This window comes from Chrysemys picta, chromosome 1 (genome assembly GCF_011386835.1).
Source record: "Chrysemys picta bellii isolate R12L10 chromosome 1, ASM1138683v2, whole genome shotgun sequence".
In the NCBI taxonomy this organism is placed as follows: domain Eukaryota; kingdom Metazoa; phylum Chordata; order Testudines; family Emydidae; genus Chrysemys; species Chrysemys picta.
The window spans coordinates 315,231,508-315,244,171 of record NC_088791.1 but is presented as its reverse complement, the minus strand read 5'-3'; the positions used below and the strand labels follow the sequence as shown (position 1 = coordinate 315,244,171).

Here is a 12,664-nt window from a genome sequence, read left to right as displayed (position 1 = left end):
ACAGTCAACCTGTGGAACTTCTTGCCAGAGGATGTTGTGAAGGCCAAGACTATAACAGTGTTCAAAGAGAACTAGATAAGTTAATGGAGGCTGTTAGCCAGGGTGGACAGGGATTGTGTCCCTACCTTCTGTTTGCCAGAGACTGGAAATGGGTGACGGGATGGATCACTTGATGATTACCTGTTCCGTTCATTCCCTCTGAAGCACCTGGCATTGACCACTGTCGGAAGACAAGATACTGGGCTAGATGGGCCTTTGGTCTGTTCCAGTATGGCCGTTCTTAAGTTTCAATATTTTGTGTTTTTTGCCTCTAACAGTTTTGTGAATTTCCAATATCCTACTAGTAACGTTTGACAGATTGGGAATGTCTGTGTCACATTCTGAACTCCATTTTGTTGTGAGAACACCTTTTTCTTTTTAGAGGCTCCACTTTGTACTGTAATCTTCATTTTGGAGGGTAACCTTGGTGATGTATTGTAAATTTACTTGTGGATTAGAGCAGCGGTTCTCAAACTGTGGGTCGCAACCCTGTTTTAATGGGGTTGCCAGGGCTGGCTTAGACTTGCTTCAGCCCTGGGTGGCAGGGCTCAGGTTACAGGCCCCCTGCCTGGGGCTGAAGCCCTTGGGCTTTGGCTTTGGCCCCCCAGCCTGAGGAGGTGGGGCTTTGCACCCCTCCCTCCCCCCGGATAGCGAGCCTTGGGTGAGCTCAGGCTTTGGTCCCCCCTCCTGGTGTCCTGTAGTAATTTTTGTTGTCAGAAGGGGGTTGGGCTCCAATGAAGTTTGAGAACCCGTGGATTAGAGTATCTATTTTGTAGTAGAGGCTTGACACCTAGTTGAATTACTATTTGGGAAGCTGATACAGAGCAGTCTATCAACTCGGTCTCTGAGTTACTGGCCCATATACAAGAACAATGAACATTCTACACAGAAGCTTGGCTGTGGGAAAGGGCTGGAGTTCCTCAGACTGGGCATATGGCCAAAATGGGTCAAAGATTATATTTAAGGGGTAATGTTGAGAGACATCTGCGGGAAGACCAAGCCAAGGAGAGAGGTGGCAGGAAGGGCCGTGTAGCCGAAGAATGCTGACCAAATCCAGCAGTTACAGGAAGAATGAGATCAGAGAAAAGGGGTGGGCTGCATTTGAGATTTTGTTTTTCAAAGACCTGTAACCCTGTAGTGCTGTTAAGAGTAAAATGCCTGTGGTTAAGAAATTCCTTTGCGAAGCCTGTATTCATTGATTGCCTGTCATGTTGTCCCTGAAGGGGTTAATGGAGAAGATCAGAGCACCCACAGTGAGGTGACTTTCTGAGGTATCCCTTTAGAAGCAACTGGTGACACATGTATTAGCATTTGGAAGAGTTGAGGCACTGTTTCTGGTGTGTAAGGCAGCCAGGCTACAAAGCCCAAAGTCCCAAGAAAGGGGCGCTGAGGTCTTTTGAGGTCCGAGGTATGTACCTGGGAACTGGCCTGAGAAGAACCTGAGCTAGAACATAAGAATGGCCATACTGCATCAGACCAGTGATCCGTCTAGCCTAGTATCCTGTCTTCTGACAGTGGCCAATGCCAGGGGCTTCAGAGGGAACAAGCAGTCCGTGTGTGAACCATCCTCGGAGTGGATGACACTCCCAGCTTTTGGCAAACAGAGGCTAGGGACACTCAGAGCATAGTGTTGCATCCCTGACCATTCTGGTTAATAGACACTGATGAACCTATTTTCCATGAACTTATCTAGTACTTTTTTGAACCCTGTGATAGTCTTGGCCCTCACAACATCCTCTGGCAAGGAGTTCCACAGGTTGACTGTGCGTTGCATGAAAAAATATTTCCTTTTGTTTGTTTTAAATCTGCGGCCTATTAATTTCATTAGATGACACCTGGTTCTTGTGCTACATGAAGGAGTAAATAAAATTTCCTTATTCATTTTCATAGGAATAGAACAAGTTAAAAATTACTTAAGCAAATTAGATATCTTCATGTTACCAGGGCCTGATTAAATGCATCCTAGAATACTCCAGGAGCTGACTGAAGAGGTATCTGAGCCATTAGCGATTATCTTTGAAAAGTCATGGAAGAAGGGAGAGATTCCAGAAGACTGGAAAACGGCAAATATGGTGCCAATCTATAAAAAAGGGAAATAAGGACAACCCAGGAATTACAGACCATTCAGCTTAACTTCTGTACTGGGAAAAATAATGGAGCAAATAACTAAGCAATCAATTTGCAAACATCTAGAAGATAATGTGATAAGTAACAGCATGGATTTGTCAAGAACAAATCGTGTCAAACCAACCTGATAGCTTTCTTTGGCAGGGTAACAAGCCTTGTGGATAGGGAGGAAGTGGTAGACATGGTATATCTTGACTTTAGTAAAGCTTTTGATACTGTCTCGCATGACCGTCTCATAAACAAAGTAGGGAAATACAACCTAGAGGGAGCTACTATAAAGTGGGTGCAAAACTGGTTGGAAAACTGTTCCCAGAGTTTGTGGACAATACCAAGCTGGAGTTGCAAGTGCTTTGGAGGCTGGGATTAAAATTCAAAATGATCTGGACAAACTGGAGAAATGGTCCGAAGTAAATAAGATGAAATTCAATAAGGACAAATACATTTAGGAAAGAACAATCATTTGTTGCACACATAGAAAATGGGAAATGAATGCCTAGGAAGGAGTACTGCGGAAAGGGATCTGGGGTTCATAGTGGACCACAAGCTAAATATGAGTCAACAGCGTAACACACTTGCAAAAAAAGTGAATATCATTCTGGGATGTTGAAGCAGGAGTGGGTAAGCAAGACATGAGAAGTAAATCTGCTCTACTCTGCGCTGATTAGGCCTGAGCCCGAATATTGTGTCCAGTAAAGATGTGGACAAATTGGAGAGAGTCTAGAGAAAAGTGACAAAAATGATTAAAGATCTAGAAAATATGACCTTTGAGGGAAGATTGAAAAAATTTAGTTTGTTTAGTCTGGAAAAGAGAAGACTGAGAGGACATAACAGTTTTCAAGTACATAAAAGGTTGTAACAAGGAGAAGGTAGAAGAATTGTTGTTCTTAACCTCTGAGGATAGGACAAGAAGCAATGAGCTTAAATTGCAGAAAGGGCGGTTTAGGTTGGATATTAGTAAAAACTTCCTAACTGTCAGGATAATTAAGCACTGGAATAAATTGCCTAGAGAGGTTGTGGAATCTCCATCATTGGAGCTTTTTAAGAGCAGGTTAGACAAACACCTCTCAGGAATGGTCTAGATAACACTTAGTCCTGCCATGAATGAAGGGGACTGGACTAGATGACCTCTCGAGGTCCCTTCCATTCCTATGATTCTATGATTTTCTCCACACCATTCACAATTTTATAGACCTCTATCATATCCCTTTTTAGTCATCTCTTTTCCAAGCTGAAAAGTCCCGGTCTTATTAATCTTTTCTCACATGGAAGCTGTTCCATACTCCTAGGAAAAGTGACTAGTCATGGCTTGGTCTGTTCGGATGTAGGAGGCTCAGATGACTGAAGAGCATGTGGGATACATTGGTTGTGTTTACTCACAAGACTGGTGTCTGTGCAGAGAGAGGGACTGGGGCAGGTTGTGACAGTGGAATTTTGTGTGTATAAAAAAAAAGGCAATTCATCAATCTTAATCTAAAGTTAAAACTGGTTATTTCAAATTAGTTTTACAAAACCTAGTTTAAATAAATGCTTTAAAAAAAATAAAAATAAAAAGTGATTTAAATTGTTCCACTCTGTAGATAGGTTAAAAGTAATGCCCTAAATTTCACCCAGAAACCTTTTGTCAGTTAGTGTAGATCCTAGAGCATTGATGTAATACTCCATTTAATGAGTGGACTTCCCTTTTCTGAATGGGTATAGTTTAAGTGGTCTCTTCATAGGCTCAAGTTAGCTGCATTACTGCAGTTTTGATATCAAGCTGATAGGGCATAGATAATTGTGGCACGGTCTGGTTGAACAGTGCTCGTGGCCACATACTCTATCTAATAATACACCTAAGTTCTTGCCTGTAGTTGAAATGTTGTTTGCATGCTCTGTCAGGAGCCCCAGTATAATTTCTTCCAACTACAGGGTGATGTTTAACATAATGATCACATCACAGCCCATATCTCCTCACTAACTCTTCCAAGGGCCTCATTTGCATGTTGGTCAGGAGGGGCTGACAGTACAGACATCTATCTCCTTTATAGGAGAGAAGCCTCAGAGTAGAAGGTAGTGGTGTGGAATTGTAACTTTCTTATCTCTCAAAGATGGGACTACTCCAAACAGAATTCATGCCTGCTAGGTCAATAGGCAAGTTAATGGAACCTCATAGTCAATGGTTTCAAAAGCTGCTGATTGATCAGGTGAGCATAGATGGTCTAGGTTCATCCATTGCAAGGAGGAAATCTTCAACTAATGCCACCAAAGGTGTTTCTAGACCATACCTGTGCTTAAACCCCAATTGGACAGGATAAGGGAAATTAAGAAACCAACCAATGATGATCTCTGGAAAAAGATATTTTCTTGAGTAGGGGCCTCAATAAATTCTTTAAGAATTACAAGCATGTGCCTCCCACCTACAAAAACTGTTAAATCTCAATCAGCAGTGGCTCCAGTAACTACTTGATGGGTGTCATCACCCAGGTAGGGCAAAAAGTCCAATTCACGCTGTAGCTTGAAGCCACCTAAGTACCTTCATAACACTGAGTTTTACCCTCAGTCTAAATGCCAGATCCAGAATGCACCCAACTTTATGAATAGAGCGTATAAGCACCTGGGACTCCCTGTGGCATTAGTACCTTTCTGAGCTGACCCATTTCTCCTCTTCTCTTCCACAAGAAAATAACTAAAAATTAATTCTTTGGACAATGCTGGCTTTGGCATTGAATGCTGTTTCACCATGCTTTCCTTAAAGAACTTTTTCACAATCAGTAACTTTGATTCACTGAGATTGGTAGGTCCAAAACATGACTGATTTCTTTTCTACAAAGTTTGGCAATTCTTCTCAACTAAAATGTCAATATTCTTGTGTTTTAAAATAAGAAGAAAATCCAAACATAACCTTTCAGTACATACAGGCGGCAACCTTACAATCAATGGGGCATAAGTGCACTTCAGTTCCTGCTCTTTGAGGTTGTTTATAAGTAGTAAGAAATGTTACACATCATGCTATTAAACTGGAAAATGTTCCTTGACAGCTTCATACAGTAAAACTCTACAATAGGCTAACTTTTTGAGAGAGTCAAACTCAAGAAGGGTCAGACAATGAAGATGCATAAGAAATGAATGTCATTGGTTAGAAAGAAATGAGAGGAAGTTAAATTAAGGGGATTAAAGTGTTTATGTGATTAGTGGAGCACCTGGTTTCAAGCCTAACTAATATAGCCAAATGACTTAACAGACCCTAAATTGGCCAAGTGAAGTATAATCAGTATGTGAATTGCCTTGACTAACACATTGTAACAACCTTGTAGTCAAAGGCCAAAGTTCAGACCTGGGGTAAGTGGATGAAACTTCATTGAAGTTATTGCAGTTTATGTACCTACACATGTGTAGGCTTGTGAGGATTTGATTTTAATTGATAGACATTGATAAAAATCTGTTTAAGATGATGTACTGAAATTGAAGGAATAGAATATTGACTGGATAACAGTTGGCAGGATCTCCCTACAATTTATAAACCTCTTCCTAGCATTGAAAAGTCCACACCCCCTGAGCAACGCAGTTATACTGACCTAACCCCCGGGTAGACAGCGCTTTGTCGATGGGAGTGTTTCTCCAGTCGATGTAGCTACCACTTCTAGTGGAAGTGGATTAACTATGCCAACAGGAGAAGCTCACCTGTCGGGGTAGTAGCATCTTCATTAAAGTGCTTCAGCAGCCGCTGCAGCTTTTTAAATGTAGATTTGCCCTGAGAGCTGCTTAAATCTTAGTACCCTTTGCTTAAAATAATTGCAGTCATCTCCACCTGCTTTTAATGAACATGTCTGTGTATCTATATAGCAGGGGTCGGCAACGTTTGGCACGTGGCTCGCCAGGGTAAGCACCCTTACGGTCCGGGACAGTTTATTTACCTGCTGACGCGGCAGGTTCGGCCGATTGCGGCCCCCACTGGCCGCGGTTTGCCGTCCCGGGCCAATGGGGGCGGTGGAAAGCGGTGCGGGCGAGCGATGTGCTTACCCTGGCGAGCCACGTGCCAAACGTTGCCAACCCCTGCTATATAGTATCAACTAAAATGTGCTCCAATTACAAACTGTGCCCAGTGTAAAATCTGGAATGTGTACCTTCTGGGAGAGATGACAGCTTCAGTTCCCAACTCTTGGCTAGGACACTCTAATAGCATAATCAGTTTTATCTATCATTCAGGAACAACTAAACTGATATTCGTGCATTCTGTTAGTATGATGTGATTGAACTGTTATGTAATAGTGCGTTACCCACCCAGAGAACAAATAATTCTAAGTACTATGAGCTGGACAGCACCTCTTATACAGAAGGAGGACATCACTTTAAAAAAAAAAAAAGCAACAAAGAGTTCTGTGGCACCTTAAAGACTAACAGATGTATTGGAGCATAAGCTTTCATGGGTGAATACCCACTTCGTCAGACGCATGGCTGACATGGCTACCCCTCTGATATTTTAAAAAAAAGTCTTTCTGAACTCTCTCTTCTGGTGCGAAGGAAACAGACTTGTTATCTTGGTTGGTAAGACTTTGGGCAGTGGCGGGGTGGAGAAAAGAACTTGTTGTTATGTATGTTCAGATCATGAGAGTTTATTTTTATCTCTATTTCAGGACATTTCAACCAAGGGCATTAAGTTAATTGGTATAAGAGGAATAGACCCTACACTGGAGCACTTGGGATCAACTTATTAAGGTAAACAGGCTGCAGTGGATTTCTGGATGGGTGAGTATTGGGGAAGAATACTCCCCACCCCACCCCCCTTTTTTTTTTTAAAGGTTACTTGCAGAAATCCACAAAGATATTTTTCCAGCCTTGAATAATCTTCTGTCATAAAGTATACAAAGATTTGATGGTATCACACGTGCAAATTCAGGTATGTGTTTGAGTATATTATCATGCAGTTATCCCAGTGCCTGCAGTAGCACCAATGCACTTCATTTACCAACAGCTGCTGTGAACTCTGTTTCTATTATGTCCTTTCCATTGGCCCTGATTATATATTTAGTCTTGTATAATACATAAAAGCAAATATCCAGGGCTAAAGTTTCTTTTGGTGTATTAAATGTACGCATATCAGTATCCACAAGAATAAACCCAGCAGCCTCCCCAAAACTACAAAAAGACCAGCTGAAAACAAAATGCCACATGCAAGCTGAGTAGTGGATAAAGGAACCTGCAGCAGCATCTGATGTTGAGAAGAGAGGAGATAGGAAGTGAATCTCTTACAACTTATTCAAGAATATTAGAGAAGGAGCCAGAACCTCAAATGAGCCTCCTTTCAGTGCTCCCTTGCAGTGGTCAGAGTTGAAGGTTGGCAGAGTCAATGTTTTCCTTTCTTCCTTTAGCGTCCAGCTATTCCAAGGCTTTTACCCTCGTTTGCTTCCCCCACCACTCTTCAACTGGGCTGGAACCCTGTGATGAGGGTTATGCTTTCTAATTCAGACTGTGAAGTAGTCTTGGTTAGCCTACACCTTGTGAGCATTAGTTCATGCAAAGCAAGTCTTTTACTAGGCACGTAATTTGTGCATTTGCTGTTGAGATATTTTCATACCATTTTAAGAGGAATAAAAACTGACAACTTTAAATATCTGTGCTCTTGACCTTGCCTTGCAATTGAGCAGAGGCAATGCTATTTGACCTATTGGGCATACAAGAGAGGTGTGGGGTATAGGGATAGGAAATTAAGCCTAAGTATTAAATGGCAAGAAAAAGGTGACAATTGTGCTAAATTCTATTGATGTTTCCAACATGTATCTTGCTAAACTTAACATCACATAGCTGTTCTGTTGGCAAAAGTTCTGTGAAACTGGTAGTGGACCTCTGTTCTTACTAGCATGTTATGATGTGGGAGTGGTGTTAGGTAGCATAATGAGTAAAAGTTATTCTAAAAGAGAAGGCAGATAGAAATCTTGAGCTGTCATTAAGATCTAGTTAAGAAGAGAAAATAAGTAAAAGCTGACTTTTTAAATTTTGTGGAATACTTGGTATTTAAAGAAGTTAAATCTTGTACTTAAATTACTTTTGTTTCTCTTTTACTTACAAAACAGCTTATCTGGAATGGACAGAAGTTCTCTGGGAGGATTAGAACTGTCTGAACATACTTCTGGTTTACTAGGAACTACTGCCATGGCAACTGGTCTTGCAAATATAGGAAATTCTTTTGGAGGTCCGCCTAATACTCTAGTTTCTAGAACTAATAAGTTCCAAAACTCATCTATCGAAGATGATGATGATGTTGTTTTTATTGAACCTATACAACCTCCACAGACTTCTACATCACTGATATCAGATCAGAGAAACATTGCATTTATTTCATCAAAAAGCGACGAGCTTCAAGGAAATGATTCCAAAATGCTTCCTCCTTCAAAAGATTTAAGTTCTCAAAAGGGAAGTATAAGCGAGACTATTATTATTGATGATGAAGAAGATATTGAAACAAATCAAGGACAAGAGAAGAATGCTTCCAGTTTTAATGAACGAAGACTTCCAGAGTGTAAAAATAGATCCAGCGATATGGAATTCTCAGCTTCCAGTTTTTCAAGAAGTAAGGTAAATGCAGGAATAGGTAATAGTGGTATAACCACAGAACCAGACTCTGAAATTCAGATTGCTAATGTTACCACATTAGAAACAGGTATGAGCTCTGTGAATGATGGTCATTTAGAAAATACTGAAGGGCGTGACATGAACTTAATGATTACACATGTAACATCACTGCAGAATACCAACTTGGGAGATGTGTCTAACGGACTGCAGTCAAGTAATTTTGGTGTTAATATACAAACATACACCCCATCTTTAACTTCACAGACCAAGACTGGTGTAGGACCTTTCAATCCTGGTAGAATGAATGTGGCTGGAGATGTGTTTCAAAATGGAGAATCTGTGACTCATCACAGTCCTGGTAAGTCATACCTTTAAATATTTTGCTAAGCTTATAAAATTTGAACAGTCCAAAATATTAATTTGTTTATATATAAAGTACAGAGCTACTAATATACACACATACACTCTTAACTTCATTCTTAGAAAAGGAACTTTTTTTTTTTTAATCTGACATTTTATTTGTGCATTAGTAGAATCTGCTCAATCAATGAGATGAAGTGTATACATAAGTAAACTTGTCTTGGATTAGCAACTAGCAAACAAACTGAAGTCCCGCCTCCGCCCCCCCCCCCCCAATACTTAATACGTTGTGTACAACTACCTAATCTTTCAAAAAGACAATGCACATTTTTATGTGTAACTGACTTGGGATGCATGGAACCCAGTGTGTGGTCAAGGTGGCATGTGTGCACCTAGATAATTAGTGCACATCTGTTCATGGACTTAATATTTGAGCCAAACTTTTGTTTCTGAAGTTCTGTGGCTAGTATTATGCATCAAAGCCATTTTCCTTCAAAGTGGAAAAGTGTTAATTTACAGGTTTTGTTGTCCATGCTCTTTTAATAGTATTTGATATGCAAAAGGATTAAGTGAGAGACCGTAGAATATTAATTGAATCATCATAGCAGCAGCTGGCATTTTAAATTTAAGCTCTGTGAAGTATGTAATTTTTGTTTGTATGATGTCTGGTACATTTGAGGTCTGACCTGCTTGTGGCTTCTAGGTGTTAAGTATTAATAGTTATATGTATGTTACCGTTTAGTGCTACCGGTGCTAAAACTTATACGCTGTTAGGGGTAATTTGTTTTTGTTTAGGACAGCAGGAATAGCAGTAAACCTTACTTAGGGTACGTCTATACTTACCTCCGGGTTCGCCGGTAAGCAATCGATCTTCTGGGATCGATTTATCGCGTCTTGTCTAGATGCGATAAATTGATCCCGGAAGTGCTCGCCGTTGACACCGGTACTCCTGCTCCCTGAGAGGAGTACGCGGAGTCGATGGGGGAGCCTACCTGCCGCGTGTGGACCCGCGGTAAGTACCTTGTAGTTTGAACTAAGATACTTCGACTTCAGCTACGTTATTCGCGTAGCTGAAGTTGCGTATCTTAGTTCGAACTGGGGGGTTAGTGTGGACCAGCTCTTAGCTAATAACAGGTTCCACCAGAAGCAAAATGGGACCGTTGCAACTGCAGTTTTCTAGAGTTCACATTCTGCACAATTTAAGCTTTCACCTAAATAATGAAGTTTTAATCTTACATTATGAAGATGAAGTTCTCTCAGTGTCAGTCAGTGCACTACTGCACTATTAAATTAGCCTAGTAGAAAACCATCTCAAATGAAGCCAGTAGCAAAGGTATGAATTCTCCTCATTTCCCTATGGAGGTAATAACTTTGGAGACTAGTTGGGATAATTTCAAAGGTGATCTAAAACATTCAGTTGGAATCCAGATGTATTAGAACCTAGCACAATTTGCCAGTATGTTAATTTTATAATTCTCAGATACATTGGTAGCTTCTATCTAGATCTCAAGTATCTTGATAGCAGAGTTCTCTAGTTCATGTATCGCCAAAACTTACTTTTCAGAGTGTATTAGTACATTTTATAGAGTACTGTAGTAATATTAATGTAAAACTAAATACTTCTCTCAAAATAAGAGCAAAGGAAATGCTATGTTTCCTGACTAATTTGCAAAATTCATGTCAACTTGACAAGTTCTGTAGTTTGCTGATGGCTCTGTCCAGTCTTATGAATCAGTCATATCTACTGTAACAAAAAAGCAAAACTCAAAACTGAAGAGTTTTTGTTTTGTGTCAAGTGTCTCTAGATAGCTTCGACGTACACCTCAAGTTTTAACTTCTTTTTGGAAGAATGCATTCCCATTTTTGTGAAATTTGCTGGTGATATTTGATACGCTAAAGACATCAAAATGCATTGTTTTTTGTGACATTACAAGTAGAAGACATGGGAACTTCTGGTACCTGTTAATGCAAAATAATGCCTTTTGTATGCCTTTCAAAACCAGCACATGCTTTTGACCAAGGCACCAGAAAATTCCTCCTTTTACTGCTGGCCCAGAAGGCTTTTTGCATGGCTGCTAGTTTGATTGACAGGTCAGTTGCATACCGAAAATCTGCAAAACATGGAAACTGGTACACTAGCAGCATGAAATAGAGTCAGTTCTGGCAGCCTGGGTTAATGGAGGAGACAAGGTTTCTTTGGGATTTAGTGAAGAGAGCCAACTATGGAAAGGAAGAAGGAAGGTTGGTGCAGAATGGGGTGGGAGCTGAGAGTATGGGAGCTGTATCTGTTGCACTTTCCAAATGTTGCTTGTCTTCTGGAGGGAATAAAAAAGGTCTTTTCTACGCTTGTGGTCCTCGCACATTAAAAGAGCACAGTGAAGGGTAAACAAAAATAGGGAGAAGTGGGAGCAGAAAGGACTACCACAGGTAAAACACGGGAGAGACAGAGCAAACAGAAAAAGGAACAAGACAAGTGAGAGCAGGAGCAAAAGAAGAAGAAACGAGAGGAGGAAGGAGAGGGGGAGAGAGAAGAGAGCTGTAGTGGAAACTACTTTTACAGGAGAAGCAACTGAAACACGGTAGGTGTGGATCTCTTAAAGGTTTTATTTACAAAAGTAGGGGAAACATTTTCTGGGTAACTTGTTTCTACTCTCCTCTTCATAACTCCCCCCCCCCCTTTTTTTTTTGAATGACCCTCCAGTGAATACTTGTCAGCATTTTATCCGACAAGCTAGGACTGCCCGATCAGAAATCTGTATACCATGAAGCATTTCAATCTTAAGTATAGCTACTTAAGATTGAAATGAGGAGGGATAGCTCAGTGGTTTGAGCTTTGGCCTGCTAAACCCAGGGTTGTGAGTTCAATCCTTGAGGGGGCCACTTGGGGATCGGGGGCAAAATCAGTACTTGGTCCTGCTAGTGAAGGCAGGGGGCTGGACTTGATGACCTTTCAAGGTCCCTTCCAGTTCTAGGAGATAGGATATCTCTACCAAGGATGTGTTCCCCAACATCCTGTGGTGCAGGGAGAGGGTGGAAGAAGTGGATAGAAGAATCTTACATGCTCTCGGATATTACCATCTACCCTAGTGATTGCTGCTCCTGACTTTCACCATAACTGAAAACTTGGCACAAAGGATACTGTTTTCAGCTACTGGCATAGTTTTGCAAATCTTATGTCCAACCCCTTGTTGTATTAAGTCCATTGTAACTCTAAAGCAGCGTGGTCTTAAGACTTGAAGTAAGTCTATTGTCTCTGGGGAGCAGCCTTTAAAAAAGAATGCTTGAGAGCCATAAGCTCTAGCGGTATCAGTCTGAGCACCCATAAAGCTTCTCACTCCAGGAGGGCATTACAGAAGGCAGACTGTAAAAGAGGATAAAGCAACAGAGAGTCCTGTGGCACCTTTAAGACTAACAGATGTATTGGAGCATAAGCTTTCGTGGGTGAATACCCACTTCGTCAGATGCATGTCATACGAAGTGGGTATTCACCCACGAAAGCTTATGCTCCAATAAGCGGTAAGTGACTGTCTGTAGTGTGTGTTTGTTTGTGTTTGGGGGTTACTTGCTGTGTGCTGAGCTTGTGTTTGTC

General features: G+C 41.0%; 1 protein-coding gene across 39 annotated transcripts in view; it reads left to right on the top strand.

Moving 5' to 3' along the window:
• The window catches only part of ZMYM2 (zinc finger MYM-type containing 2), a 186,047-nt gene that overhangs the window by 28,773 nt on the left and 144,610 nt on the right, over positions 1–12,664 (top strand). For 13 of the 39 annotated variants that reach the window (XR_010601088.1, XR_010601087.1, XM_065595363.1 and 10 more), the window contains 2 exons: positions 6,780–6,861; positions 8,217–9,073. Coding sequence is in view for 35 of the 39 variants with exons in the window: in XM_065595363.1 (XP_065451435.1) it covers positions 8,227–9,073 (847 nt within the window). In the remaining 4 variants the exon portion in view is untranslated. Of the gene's footprint in view, positions 1–6,779; positions 6,892–6,944; positions 7,043–7,246; positions 7,480–8,216; positions 9,074–12,664 lie in introns of all 39 variants that reach the window. The other 26 variants (XR_010601090.1, XR_010601089.1, XM_065595471.1 and 23 more) reach the window with 7 other exon arrangements.